Source organism: Arvicanthis niloticus, chromosome 12 (genome assembly GCF_011762505.2).
Source record: "Arvicanthis niloticus isolate mArvNil1 chromosome 12, mArvNil1.pat.X, whole genome shotgun sequence".
Classification (NCBI taxonomy): Eukaryota; Metazoa; Chordata; class Mammalia; order Rodentia; family Muridae; genus Arvicanthis; species Arvicanthis niloticus.
The window spans coordinates 17,743,797-17,759,371 of record NC_047669.1 but is presented as its reverse complement, the minus strand read 5'-3'; the positions used below and the strand labels follow the sequence as shown (position 1 = coordinate 17,759,371).

Below are 15,575 nucleotides of genomic sequence, written 5' to 3'. Positions count from 1 at the left end.
TGTACAAATGGTCATGGCTGTCCTGGAGCTCATTATGTAGACCAGGCTGGCCTTGAACAACAGAGGTCCTCCTGCCTCTGCCTCCCAAGTGCTGAGATTAAAGGCATGCACTATTACATCAAGCTCTGGGAGCTTTCAGCTCCATGTTCTGTCTGTGCTGCTCCTGTGGATACACTGGGCACGGGTTCATTTGATCCTCGCGATAACTCTGTGAGGACATTATTCTTATTATTCTTGCTCTATAGACAAGGAAGCTCAGTCTCCGACAGTTTGAGGAATTAATAAATGTTAAAGCTAGCATTGCACACCAGAATTCCTGCTCTAATGCCTGGACTCTTGGCTACTTTTACTCTACTGCCAGAGCAGTAGAAACAGAAGCCATGATTGCCCCCATGCTCTCTTCTGTTTAGTACAGTACAGAGCTGGGGTTGGGACGAGTGGGGCAATAGGCAGTTTGATTCTATTTCTTTGAGAAATCGAGGCTCATTAAGCCGGAGGGACAGCAGTCGTTTAAACAAATTGTTCACATGGATACATGATTATTTTTAACACAAAATACCTGTTTTTGAGTGTTTGAGTTATTTTTACCGTGATCTAATAAACAGTCTGGTGATTTTCAGTTGGTTTGCATGTGAGATCAAAGTAGTGTGTTATACTTAGGACCTAGAAATGTGATATTGTCATCTGTACTTCATTTCATGAGGCCAAGGGAAGTGGGTTTTAAGTCATGTGATCATTCCATTCTGGGCTAAAGGACATGTGATCCCTCTTGTCTTGAGTAGAAACATGCCTTTTCATGATGTTCTCAGTTCAAAGGAACCCTGTAGCTGCTTTAAGCTTACACTGAGGAATTTGGACTTGTGATGTTCTACCTCCCCCAGCCTCTAGCCAGTAAGACTCAGACCAGGGAGGGGTTGTTACTGTGCAGGATATTGGTACTGTGAAGACTGTCGCCTCCTGTATTGATTAGAATCAAGGAAATTCCCTACAAGCATGTGCACAGGCCAGTCTGATCCAGACAACCCCCAATTTGATATTCCCCCAGATAACTTTCCCCCAGATAACTCTGGCCCATATTAAGTTGACAATTGAAGCCAAGTAGTCAAGAGCCCTTTGGGAGAATCCACATAGCAAAGGAATACTTAGGAGCCATCCTTCTTCCCGTGGTTAACAGAGGAAGTGGAGGGAGTGTCAGTGGCAGACACCATCATTGCCAGATGGAGCTTTTGGGAGAGTGCGAGGGCTAAGGCAAGGCTGCAGACAGTGTGGTGGCCTAGAGGGACAGTCAGGTGCTGCAGAGAATACCTTCTGTGTTTTCAGAGAAAAAAGAAATACTTGTTTTTGTTTTTTTAATCCATTGTTACCTGTCTTCCATTTTGAGGGTTAATAACCCCCAAAGAATGTATGACCAGTCTGGTAACCTTGGGGAAATTTTGGTAACCCTTAGTCATTTACTACAGCTCTTGTATATCAAAATATATTCCCATTATTTAGAAGGAACAAGTTGCTTCTGTGTTGAGAACTATCTCACTCAGGGTTAGCTAGTGAACTATGGCAGGCCATGGCTTCCCCACCGTAGAAGCAACAGTTTGATCAGGTTGTTAAGCAGCTAGGAATTCTCTGAAACCTGGAGGAAGTAACCTGAAAGCATCTGGTTTAAATAGGAATCACTGACTATTTGCTCATGAGGAGTATATAAATGAAAGTGAGGCATGGTTGTTTTTGTATTGCAGATTGCTGGTCCAGTGTGCTGAGTTTTTTTACTTGAGTTTTTTACTTGACAGATGCTGATAAAGGAGTAATTGTCCCATCGAATGTACTAACTGCCTATGTAGTTCATTGTCCATGTGTACTTGTATGATTTCTCTAAGAGCTCTTCTTCTCTCATTCTAGGTTACGCTTAGCAAGAATGAATGAGGAAATGCGGGAATCAGAAGGACTTTATGGACAGCCAGGTCAATATTCTACTAACAATCATACTGAGATGCAATATAAAAAGTGCATTCAGGAATTTATCAGTCTACAATTGGAAGACTCATAGTTCCTTAGCTAACTGATGGGATATTATAGAGATTTTATAATGTACTTGTAAATTGTGAGCTGTTAGCTTCTGTACTGTACTTACTGAATTCCTGGGTGGCTAATCCTGGGCCTTTCCACACACTCCTGTTTGTATTTCAGTACACTCGTACTTACTGTGTTCAGCCAGCCCAGCTGCTGGAGCCCTTGTCTGCTGTACAGATGTCTTCCATGAGCGCCCCACCGGGAGGGCGCTGACGAGCGGGCTCTAGTGTGCTGCCGCAGAGCGGCCTCCAGAGGGATTCTCGTTAGCTGTCCAGTGAATATAACAAAATGCTTTTCTTTTTGTTATTCAGGGAATTTCTATACATTGTGTTCAGGGAACAAAAACAAATCACCATGTGTTTTGTATATAAAAAGTTAGTATAGAAAATACCAAGAAAAGGTTTATTGATGCATTTTGTATTCCAATCCAAGAATGAGTTGAAGATTTAAAGTAAAAACTTACCAGTAAGTTAAAAGTCCACAATGGCTATAGAATTAGTTTGAAAGGCTGAAGTTTATCTGTAGCTTTGCCCCAGGCAACTGTACCCTGTTTGCTGGGGTGAGTAGTGTTTAGAACAGTGTTTGGTGAACCTGATGACGAGGTAGACTTATTAGGAAAATGTCAATTCATGGCCACCTCAGTGTTTGTCTTGAGTGAGCATCACCTGTGGATCATGGTATAAGAAAAGGACGAGAAGTTGATAAAACGCTTCTGTTTGATAGACACATGCTTGGTTGGCCATATGCACAAGAAACGACATGCATTCAGTTCATGATTGGAGTGTATGTGTTTTAATCTGCTTTATATTCATACACATATTACTAACCATTTCAGGAATTCATAACTCAAGTACCTACAGAAAGACATTCACTTTGCAATGGGCATATTTGTTTTATAAAAATATATTTTACGAAAATGAATATTTATATTATTTTTGAAGTGGACTGGTGATAGCATCTCTCATTCCTGCTGAAGCATATTCTGACATTTCTGTACTTTTTGTTATTTTCAGCCACTTAGTTTAATTATAGTAATTTTTGCTATTTCAGTATGTGATACAGTAATCTATAACTGTGTCAGTGTGAGGTAGTTTTTTTTTTTTTTTTCTCCCCAGAGGACTGTATTTACTATTTATTTTTGGCCTGATATAATAAGGAAGAAGAAAGGGCCTGGGTCAGATAGATACTTCTAATCTAGGGTGGTTTACTTCACTCCTATGGCTCACAGACCGCCAGGTCAGGATACTATATTGAGATGTGAGTATGCTAATACGGGTCAGACTCAACAGTAACTCTGGATTTCACATAGTTGTTTCAGAGTTGGATGTTAGCTCTTAAATAAGTTCTAATTTTGTAACATATCTTTAAATGATAGTATTACAAGGCCACTTCTGAGGTCTTTGCATTTAAGCACTTTGAATAAAAATTGATCAAAGAAAACGAGCTGACATTTGTGAGGTAGCAGTGAGCTGCAAGGTTGTAAGTTGTTACATTTGTATCTTCCTGAAATTGTAACGGTAACTGTTAAGTCAGCTGCACCTTCCTAAGGAGCTTCACTATGCCTGCTCAGTTGGTGAGTCAGAGGCCAGAGGTCAGAGGTCAGAGGTCAGAGGCCACAGCCAGTGGTCCCCTTGCTCTGCAGGTGAGAACTTGCAAGGGCAGGACCTTCCCGTTGGCTCCAATTCTGGTTCTGCTTGAATTTCTTCTGTGCCATCCGGGAGTGCTCAGAAGCCCCTTTACTGTCACTCATGCGCAGTCGTAAGTATAGGAACTTCAGGTATCGATAGGAAAAGATTTCTTTTTCAGTTTTAATGAAAATCTGAAAACAGGCCCCACTTTAAACCATTTTTGAACCATCTTCAAATTTTAATTTAGAAGTTAAAAAGTATTAATTCTGCCATCAATGCCAGGTTGAAAATAAGATTAAAAGAAACATTTTGAGAAATATCTTGAAAATAATTCAATTCTAAGCTCAGTTTTAGGGCCCAGTATTTAAAGGTGAATACTTGGTGTGATGTGCAGGTGGTGTGGTGTGCACTTGACCGAGTTGTATGCCCTGTGGCTCCTCTTTTCCCATCTGAGTCCTGGCACAGCAGATATGCTTGGCTCTTTGCCTACAGACTTTGCCTGACTGCTTCCTAACCATAGGACGGAGACGTCAGAACCCTGGGAAGTTTGTAGGTACAGGAATTGTCAGTCTTTTGACAGTGACAGGCCTACTATTTAAAGGATGCAGTTACAATGCGTAGCAATCATGGGCTTATTTCTAAGAAACTCCATTTCTAAACTTGAGTATCTTCAACCGCCTGGACTCCCATTTTTCATGGAAGGTAGTATTAAGTTGCGCTTCTGAAAGGAAGGTAGGTTCTCCTTTAGCAGCCTTAGAACTCTTAGGAGGCCTGGCCAGGTAAGGAGTAGCACACATTGCTCTCAGTGGGGGAATCAGTTAGGTGCTTCCTATTTCCAGTTCTGGGTGTCAGCCAGTGGGGAGTCACTGCATTTGGGAGCTACTTCTGGTCCTGTGAACATGTAGCTTCTGGCACCCGCCCAATCATTTGTAAAGGAAAATACTCCCAGCTAGTGGGGCAGGATGATGTGTTCACAGAGGGTGGGTGTCACATCCTTTTGAGAACATTCATTTCAGTAATGAGGTCACTGAACCCTTTCAGTCAGCCTAACTGCTGTCGTGATGAGTATTCTGAATACCAAAAACTAAAAGTGAATTTAAACGGTCAGTGGAAACATAGAAGTATATATTTTAAAACTTTAGAATTGTTCAGGCACATAAAACACTTAAACTTTCTGAATGGGAAAAATGCGGTTAAGTAATTTAAATAATATGCTTAGCTGATTTTTGTAGTAAGCTGTTCAGTGTATTAATAGGAAGAGTCTAGGATAATGTATCCCAGAATCTTGTTTCTGTGTTCTAGTTGGACAAATTAGATTTGCCTTGGGAAATTTTTCAAGTGATTAAAATTCTCCTTAAGGTTTAGATAATGGCGCTCACTTTGTTGTTGGCTGTTTTAAGTAAATCACGATCGTTGCTTTTGACAACACATTTTGAGGTCTAAGGAAGGTAGCATACTGTTAGTGCATTATTAACTTTACAAAACTGACTTCACTGAGTTTTGTGTGTGAAACTAGAACCTTCCTTTTGTATTGTATGAACTCTTAAGTGTTTGCAGTCTGTGAAACCAATGATGATTACGGCACCACAATCTCCCCCAAGGACGTGTTTGCTCTAGTGACTGAAAGGTCTTAGAATTAGTTTTGCATGGTACAGTGGTTTTACTAAAGATGTCCTCGTATATGTACTAGGCGATTTAAAATCAGACACTAGAAAATCATAAAGAAGAACAGCTCGTTATACAGAATATGCATCACTGAATGTAGAAGCCATATATTACCATTGTACTGCTGTCATACTTGAGAACGCTCATCTGGTGCTATCTGTGAACGACTTGGCGTTAGCGTCTGCTAGACCCTTCTCCTGTTCCTTCCTGAATATATACTGTGTGCCTTTTATGTTACTTCTGGTGTTGAATGGTAAAATCAATGTGGTATTTTTGTATTATAATCTGCACTTTACACTTTCTTGGAAAGTAAAATTCTAGACTATCTGAATAGTATTTTAAAATATTTATAATGTTTACAATAAATATTTTACATATTTTAATTCAACATCTAAAAAGAGAAAAACATTAAACTATTTTGTATGGTTTATTAATTGTTATTTAATGTTGCACTCCTCTCAGTTTGTTTTGTGCGCAATAGGATGGCCAGGCACAGGAATGGGTTGTAGTGTGTCATGCATCTAGCTGGACAGTGGAGTCCCTTCAGTGTCCTTCAGACATGAGTGGGAGTCATTCCTGGCCGCCAGCCAGCCTGTGCGAGGCTCTTCTCACTGCACTTCCCCCTTTAAAGTCCATCAGTTGGGCTCAGCTGATTATTTCATGTAACGATTACATTTCCAGGATTTTAATGAATTGCTTTTTACATAGACTAAATGTTGAAAGGTACTAAATATCATGAGTACTAACCTCTTTTTATTAAAATCTGTGTGTTATGTTTTTAGGACTTTTCACTAGACTTTTATCTGCCCTCAGTCGTTTTCTAATTCTCTAGCTTTTGGTGTGAGAAAATCTTGTGTCTTCCGCAATCTTGCTTTCAAAGACTTGCAGAGTTTACTGTCAACAATAACTTAATAACAAGATTGTCATAAAATGGGACACATGGTATCTTAGGGGAATGATAACACTATGAAATCACACAAAACAGTATTTTATGCTCAACAGAAGCATGCCAGGAGTCTGTACCAAGGTAATGCTGAGCTGGACGCATCACGATCCCAAAATAAGATTTTCCTTTGAGGGTTAGTCTGTATGTATGCATATAGTTCCTCAGCAAGAGAAGTTGTGTCCAGCTTGCTACAATGTCCTTACCTGTAATCTACATCTCCACAAGAGTGTTTAGTGTACACTCGTGTGAACAGATTCTCGGATTTCCTTTCCCGTTTTGCGTAGTATTCGTGACTGTAAGCCAGGAGATGGTGTGGAGGTCTGGTGTCATAGTCACTTATGGCCTTTTGATTTACTGAGTTTAGTGAACAGTAGATCAGATACATTAGTTCTGAACCTCAAAGCGCGTGTGAGCTACTTTTTACAAACAACTATTTCAGTGTGAATCGCTTCTCGTTGATGATAGTATATGAAGCGTTTCCCTTAGTAATGGGCGTCCGTCAGAACCTTCACTAGCACCGGCTTTACTCATTTCTTGTAACTTTTATCCAAGAGGTATTTTCTTGTAAAATGTGCTGTTTACTTCATTTCAAATAACCTCCCTTCTTTCGTGTGCTAATGACTGTTTCTTCACGTTGCTTTCAAACGCTTGCACCTCGTTCTTCTCTAACTCTGAGCTTCCCCCTGCGGTGCATCTGAGACCCTTCTGTCAGGTATCGCCTTCCCTTTCTTACACACTTTTCTGCCGTTATTGTTAGCTGGCCTTTTTTTTTTTCCTTCAAAAAATGCTATTGGAACAAAACTTTAATGAAATGTAATGAATCTTAAAGTAGTATGAGTAGAAATGAATGTTGTTTTATTAATATCTGAACTGTATACATTTTAAAAGTGTCTTTATTTTCCTTTTATACAGGTGATGAAACTTACCAGGATATTTTTCGTGATTTTTCTCAAATGGCATCCAATAATCCAGAGAAACTCAATCGTTTCCAGCAAGATTCACAGAAGTTCTGATCCTTCTTTTAAAAGGAAAGGGGAAACTATGAAATTTGGTGAATTCTTAACATGTACAACCAGAAACTCACACCTTTTTTACTACTTTAATTCCACTTAATTTTGGTAGACATTGAATTATTTGGAAAAAATGGTACCCATTCATTTTGGATTTTTTGTAAATGAAAACAAGATCTCTCATAATTGGGAAAGAAATCCACTATAATTCTTCTTTTATTTAAGAAGAAAAAAGTCTGTTTAATGAGTTGTGCTCCTATAAAAAGTTGTATCCAGATCTAAGGCATCTCTCCAGTTCTGAGGTGCCATACTGCTAGACCACTCCATCCTTTGCCATGCATGGGTTGGACTTTGTTCCCCTGGGAACATTCAGTCACCATGTCTGCATCAGGTGGGAGCTAGTTATCTTACCTGCTTGGAGGATGTGTCTTTTCTGTAGCTGTCCTTATAATAGTTGGTGGTTCAGATAAGTATGTGTGTTTTCTGGTAGCTTAGCTGTGGTACCCACAGTGTACAGCGCAATTGCTAGGACCAGCGAGCGTGCCCCTCGTTCTCTCATAGGTGCCGTTGTCCTCCGAAACCCCAGCAACACAGCTGCCGTGTGAGTGGACCACACTTTACTCTTTAGATTTATTTTGTCTTATGGTGGAAAGAAGCTCTTACTGCTTTCATTCTTCAGTCACCTCAAGAATCTTAGCTCGTTTTTTGTTGTCAGGCTGATTTCCCGAAGTCTTGACAGATTGTCAGTGTAACAAAACCGGATTTCAGAAGTTGACTATTGCAAAATTGGACTTTTCATCAAAATACAGTGGTGTCAAAGATAATATTATAGGGCATTTTTATATTTGGAATTAATCCATTCTAAGATATATATTTTTTACTATTACTCCTGGTGAAAGAAAAATCTCCATGTAATGGAAAAGAAAGCTAATTTTTTTTTTTCCTGTTTATACTAAAATTTACCAGCAATAAAGCCCTTTTATTTTTTTCTACATTTATCTTGTGTACTATACAACAGTATACATTCTTTTAAATTGTATCTTGTATATAGCTTTAGAATTAAGTGAAATAAGTCATTTTGAGTTCCAAAATTATGCACGTGTGATATGGTCTGTCCAGCCCCGCCTCTGATTGGTCTTGTCGAGGGACATGATGAAGGAGCCTGCCTGTAGCTCACTGCCAGCACTGCTGGTCACACTTACTCTTTACGAGCTATTTGTCAGTAGCACTGATACTCAGCTTTGCAGAAACATTTTGAAATGTATGTAAAATTATAGTTAATTAAGTAAAAACTTTAACATTTTCCCCACAGTACGTAGAGCTTTATTTTAATTAAATATAAAATCAGAATTCGAGTAGAAATTCTATTGAAATAAATTTGCCACTCAGATAAGGTCCAGGTTGCAAGCATGCAATGCCTATTTAGTAAGCCACCACACATTGAGGATAAGTATCTGTTGTGATTTGCTTCTGAGGACATGCAAACTTTACAGGGTGAAAGGATTTTGTCTTTGCTGCCTTGCCTCAGACTTGCAGGTCATTTGGCCTGGTAGGCATTTTGATAAAGGCAGAGGTCTCATTTGTGATACTTTAATTGGTATGTATTTTGAAATTTATTGTCCTAAAACATGTTAAAAGGAAGAGAAATAGTAAGAAAAGTAAAGAAAATTAAGAAAGCCTGCCTCTTGTCCGCAGCGCTCCTTCTCTGTCACTCCTGGAGCTCCTGCCTGGTCTGTGGAGGGGCAGGTGGGACTCCCTTTGGTTTCCCTGCTTGAGGCAGTTCCTCCGGACTTGCCCCTGCTGGCTGTGGCAGTTAGTGTCTGGCTCTCTCTTTAATGACTAGAGTGGTTTTTGGTGGGAAAAAAAAAAAGCCTTAAAGATTCAAGTGAAATGCCTTAAAGATTATTATGCTTCTGAATATCTTTAGAATTAAGATTTAGCTACGTCACTTAGTACTATGTAGAGGCTGGCAGTGCAAGGCTATATTGCTGTGGCTTACTTCACTTTCTCAATGTACTGACATATTAGGTGAGAGAAAGGACTGGAGTGCTTTGAGGCTGGTAATGAATAGATTCAAAGGCACTTGGCTCTCGGCTGAGTTCTGCTGTGCTCACTGACAGCTCTCTGTGGCAAGGGGGAAATACTCCGAGCATTAGCGAGATGAGCACACACGGTGGGGCCGGACATGCATGCTGCTCGTTCTGATTGCCCTGCTATCTCTCTGGGACAAACATGCTGATAATAGTTTTATTCTTCATTATTCATCTGTTCTTTTTCATGCTCTCGTTGATGTAAAAATTGAGTTACGGCCACAGTAAGAATAGAGGAGTTACGAAGGATTCATGAAATGCTGCTTTAACGTGGATGTGGATAAAGGTGATCAGGCAGTCATCCACCAGGCTTCATTGAAACATGAGATTTTAAATTCATTTTTAACACAGCCATTGAAAATTAATTTCAGCATTACAGTGTGCCTAACTAATTGACACTGGTGTTCACTGTAGTTTAGGGAACTCTAGTATTTACTTTCCCCAAAGTAATACAGCTTGCAACTTGTACTTTAATATGTCAAAGGTGCATTTTGGGGAAGAAAACATGTACACTCACATTTTACAGAATTTAAATTTGTGATCATGTTAGGAGTAGTTAAGAATAAATTTGCCTGCATATTAGATAACGATTGATCATAAGCCAAATTTTGTTTAAAACTAAACTGCTACCCACTTTGAGTAATTGGACATCCCTAGATCATCCATTTAAATGAACTCTGTGTGTGGTTGCATTTTGACCATCAGCAGGGCTAGGAAATGTGTGGTTTTTTTTTAAATGAAACCCTCTATCCATAGTAACTTCTGTACCTATCCTTCTTGGATCCAGGGCTTCTGACAAAGTGAATGGATGAAACAAAGGGAACTGTAAACTCCTTTGTGCATTTTATGACTTAGGCTGAGCTTTCACTTTGCCCTTTCTCTCCTGGTGTCACAGAGGACTTCTGAGGCCCTGGTCAGTGACTGTCAGCCTTGTCGTGACTCCATTCCTAGCCTGCTGCTCTTGGTTTGCAGAGATGGTCACTTGCTTTGCTAGTTGGCAGAAGAGCTGACCCGTGACCCAGGTCTGACATACGCTTCAGAAGCATCTGTGTCCTGAGAGGACTCAACATCACTGTCAAACAGCAGCTTTCCCTGTGTTTGACAAGAGACTTCAGATACTCTGGAGAACTTCATTATGAAGTTTAAAGGAATAGATTGAAATTTGAAAGCATCAAATTGTAGAAAAGTCTACATTTTTTTAAAAAAAAAAAACATTAATAAAAGAAAAATCTTAAGAAAGTTAAACTCTCACCAGTTATTACCTCTGTAATGTTTCCTAATGAAATGTAACTGTAAAAGGGGCTGGGTCCACCTGGCTGAGTCCTGCCGCCTCCGGGGATGATTGTTGTGGGTCGAGGGGGCTCGTGGACAAAGATTCAATTAAATACAAATTTTCTCTCATTGGTCTTCTCACTATATTATTTTCTAGATCTGTCTCATTCCCCAACCTTATTTGGGGGTATTAATTAATTTTAACAGGGAAAGCTTGCTGTGTTATCAAGGTTTTTTAGCACCATTTTACACGAAGGCTAAAGGTTGGCTTTTGGAAATGACAAGCTCCTTTTTAAATATGTTTACTTGTGCTCTGTGAAATTTCTGGATCATTCCGGTCATCAAGGCTGATCACATGTACTATTTCTTGCTACCTGTGAAAAGGATTTTAAGAATGTATAACCAACACTCCATTACTTTTTATTAGTATGTAGAGGATTTGTATCTAATTCATGAATGTAGTTTTACTGTAGTTTGTCATTGTAAATGGAGCAAAGTACATTATCTTTATAGTTATTCTAAAATGTACATTATGTAAGAATTGTAAATATACTTGATTACTTTGTATGCTGAAAATTTACAATATTAAGTCAATAAAAATATCTCACTTCTGGCATAGTTGCTGTGAACGCTCCAACTTCTTTTGAACTCTGCTGCATTCAGTCTAAGCTCTGCTCTAGCTAAGGTCGGGTCTGGCTTTCCACCCTTCAAACGGTGGAGGTCCACGCTCATCCTATTTACTGATCACTTTAGTTCAGAAATCCACATTGATGCTTGAAACATCATCTTCTCCCTGATTCCAGAGATGTTGCAGCCCCTACTTTGTGCACTAAAGACCACAGATTTTGGTTTTTAAAGAGTCTTTGGACTCTTCTTCTGCCTGTCACGAAATAGTTGATATGTCTGTTGGAGTTCCTAATCTTGGCAACCCAGCCACACTCCATCCTTTAGGAAGCAAAACCCTGCTTCTGTGGGAATCATGGGAGGAATGGAGAGCTGAAAAGTAGACCCACAAGCGAAGCTTGGTTTTGCTTTTCCTTTAAGTGTTACCACAAAGCTCACCCAGACCCTGAGTGATCAGTCTCAGAAGCCTGCATTTCATTTTCAGAGTAGTCTCTAAGGAGAAACCACAGCAAGTGTTTTAAGTGAAGGCAAACAGCCTGTTTTTCTTTCTTATTCTTGTTTTGTTTTGTTGTGCAAAAACATCCTCACTGCCAAAATAAGGTCTTAAGTCACAGAAAAGGGCTGGATATGAGGGTGTGTGCTTGTAATCCCAGCATGCCAGGAGTTAGGGGCAAGGCAGTTTGACATAATGTGAACCTGCTCCAAAGAAGCAAATATACACCCGGAAACATCCCCCAGAAAACAAGACTCACCTCTAGTCCTGTGACTTACCTGTGCTGTCCAAAATGGAATCCACTAGTTACAAAGTAGCTTGTGTATTTCATGTGCATGTGTGTGCATGCTTACGTGTTTGAGGGTGCGTGTGCGCATGTGCAGGTGAACGTGTGCCTGTGCGTCCTTCAGCATTGCTCCTCAGGCACAGTTTAGATTGTTTATTTGAGGAAAGGTCTCTCGGTGGCTTTGTACTTGTCAGTCAGGCCACATGACCCATGAGCCTCAGGGATCCTACCTCGGCCTCCCCAGTGGCCATTCTGGGTTTACAAGCATGTGCCAAAGTGCCGGACTTTTGAGACTTGGGTTCTGGTGACCACAAGCGGATCCTCCCCCTGCTGTGTGGCAGACTGACACTGTATTACCTGAGCTGTTTCCCCAGTCTGCAGAAGTCCAAAGTCAAAATTAGGCAAGGGTGAGTTTTCAGGCACAGTGCTACGTTTTGAGAGCTCAGTAGCCACGTGTGCTTAGTGACTGTTGTGGACAGGGTGGGCTATAGATTAGGGTCTTTTTGACTAACGCTGGTTAGGAAGCTGCTGTCGTGGTATAGAAGCCCTTCTAGACCTCCGAGTCTGTACGCACTGATACAGCACACAATATTGCTTTATGTTCTTCTTTTACTTAGATGGGGAATGTTTTAAAAACTTGGTGAGATTTTCAGATGTGTCAAAGTAATTTTAGTAGTCACAGGCTCACGGCTCATTTTTCTGCTCTTGGACCTCTTTCCCCCATCCCCCAACACCCTTGGGACCAAATTCCAGATCATTTAGTGTGAGTCTTTGAAGGGATCTTGTGTAATGATACAGCACTTTCTTAAATGGCATAAAATTATCAGATTTTTCCAGTTGTCTCAAATATGGTTTTCCCAAGTCAGCTCACAAATGTTCATACACTGCACTTGGCTAATATGTCTCTTAAACGTATAGGTTTTCTCTACATTAAAAAAATTATCTGTGTGCAGTTGTTGCACACATTGGGTATGTTGATTGTTTTTGTTTTTGAGACATGGTCAGATGCTAGCCATGGCTGGCCTGGAACTTGCTATACAGACCAGGCCGGCCTTTGGAAATCAGAGATCTGCCTACTTCTGGATATATTGATTTCATGACTACACTATAATAAGCCGTTCATTGGTGATTACTTAATACTAATCTAGTTGCGATCTGAAATCTAGCTCTGAGAGAAATCCTTAGGAGCCAGGACCGTAGTCACACAGGACCGCACCCATGAAAGTATGGTAGCTTGAACTACCAGCTAGCTCTGAACTCAAGCCCTGTATCGCTTCGGCTTTCCAAACTGCTGTGATTTCAGGCTCCCACATTTTTATCTGTTAGCGCTTCACATTTCGGTGTATTATGATTTCTTTAGGACAAGGATGAATTCTTAGACATGAAATGCTGGTTTGATAGGTAAGTATTCTAAAGGCTTTCCTCAGTGTATCAGAAACTGTTCAGTAGTAGAAATATTTTGATGAAAAGAAAATAGAAAATGTCCTCTGTTCTCTTGTAGTCCATTTAACAAAGAAAGATGGACTAAGTGGTCTATAGCTAGCTGTCAGAGAATCACTAAGGATGGTTCAGACCCCCACACTGGATAGGAAGAAGTTTAGAGACCATAAGCCATGGTCTGAAGTAGACACAGAAAGTATGCTACAGGCAAAACCAGCTGCCTGATACCCGGTCAGGAATTACATACTTTGGCCAAAGTTAAACTTACTCCTAGAGTTAATTGTGCACATCAGGTGTTTGTCTACATAGCCATATTGTGATACACCCACGTACATGGATTTTAAGGTGAGAAAAGGCCGCCTACCGCTCCTGAGTTTTTACTTGCTATTTTCCCTGCTAGAAGGCACGCCAGACAAGAATGGCTTCTCCTTCTTCACTGTACCCTGCGTACGCTGTACTTGGGATCCATAGGTACTCAAGATCAGCTTAGTAACTCTGCGGTTACCGGGAACCCACCGCTGTGACTTATGTGGTGGTATACTTAAGCCACAACATTAAATTTTCCTTACGGGCAACAAATAAAGGCATGGTAAGCTACAGCTTAGCGTTAAATTCCGGAAATGAAAATGCTGGCTTGGTTGAGGTTCATTCTGTGTATCAGACATCAGGCAATGAAAGTTTTGTGACGAGTTATTTGAGTATTTTCCCGACTTTGGTTTAATTTAAGTTGCTTTATTCCTTATTCCTTTGACGTGAATTAAAGAGGTAAATGTCTGAAAATAAATCATTAGTTGAAAAAAATTGTAGAATAACTGTCAGAAAGAGAGAGAGAGAGCACTTGATCAGTGTTATAGATGGGGACTAAACGGTGCAAGTTGCAGTATTATTTGGAAATTTGGGGTAATGGCTGGGCAGCGGTGGCGCATGCCTTTAATCCCTGCACTTGGGAGGCAGAGGCAGGTGGATTCCTGAGTTTGAGGCCAGCCTGGTCTACAGAGTGAGTTCCAGGACAGCCAGTGCTATACGGAGAAACCCTGTCTCGAAAAAAAACCAAAAACCAAAACAAAACAAAAAAAATTGAGGTAGTATTTATAAACAAGCCCAAAAAGTTGTGGTTACTAAACCTTTTATACCTATTGGATATTTACACATATTTTGGTAAGTTTAATGTCTTCTGGATATAATTTATTCAATGTCAGGCACCTTATTGTCTTTCAGATCTGTGATGGTAATGTTGGCTTTATTTTACATCTGGGCATAATTGTTTTCAGAGCAACCACATAACCGCTGGGTGTGAAATAGTTTGCAGCTATAGAGCTGGCCTGGACTTCCCGTCCCATGAGTCCCAGCCATGGAGGTTTTGGAAAATACAACTTGGAACTTGAATTGCTCACTGAATTTGAGTTATGCTTTGGAAATCTGCATATCCCAGAGTTGTGTGGATCAGATGACTTTACCACCTGTGATCATTCTGCTGGTGCATTGAACCCACAAGGCCTGTTTCAGAGGTTGGATGCTTTTCAGAAGTATTGTTCCAGTTAAAAAGGGCAGAGTTGGAAAGGCTTGATGCTGGGGTAGGTGACCGGTGAACGCCTTCCACAGGGAAAGGCTAGCCTGTCGTGTATGCTGGATGTTTGTGCCTTCTTACCTCCACCTCTTTCAAGCAAACAGACCTTGTTTCAGAACTTCTGTTACATCGCTAAGTCTTAGAAACCTGAAGTTAACGATTTTTTTTTTTTTTTTTTTTTTTTTTTTTTTTTTTTTGTCTGCCTGGCGTGGTCTGACTGCGGGTCAAATGGCTGCAGGCCAGTGCTTGGTTAAATCACTTCAGTATGCCCCAGTTAAAATTTTTCAACTTTCTGGGACATCTCATGGTTTCTCTTAAAGGTTGAAAGCCAGTAAAACAACGTTGGTGCTCCTCAGGAGCTCTCTGCAGGGACTACAGTTTTGGACAGTGAAGTCTCCCTGCTGGCCAGGCATATTCTCCAGGTTATCCTGAAGGTGTGAAGTGGGACGGGGAAGCCATTTTCATTTGGGGTGTTAATAAACCTCTGTGT

At 40.4% G+C, this 15,575-nt stretch overlaps 1 protein-coding gene across 3 annotated transcripts in view; it reads left to right on the top strand.

Annotated features, from left to right (window-relative positions):
- Positions 1 to 11,293, top strand: part of Acap2 (ArfGAP with coiled-coil, ankyrin repeat and PH domains 2) — a 108,942-nt gene extending 97,649 nt beyond the window's left edge. For all 3 annotated transcript variants that reach the window (XM_076942773.1, XM_034514821.1, XM_034514818.2), the window contains 2 exons: positions 1,894 to 1,955; positions 7,216 to 11,293. In XM_076942773.1, coding sequence (XP_076798888.1) covers positions 1,894 to 1,955; positions 7,216 to 7,316 — 163 coding nt within the window. In that variant the 3' untranslated portion in view covers positions 7,317 to 11,293. The remainder of the gene's footprint in view (positions 1 to 1,893; positions 1,956 to 7,215) is intronic.
- Positions 11,294 to 15,575: the final 4,282 nt, after the last annotated feature.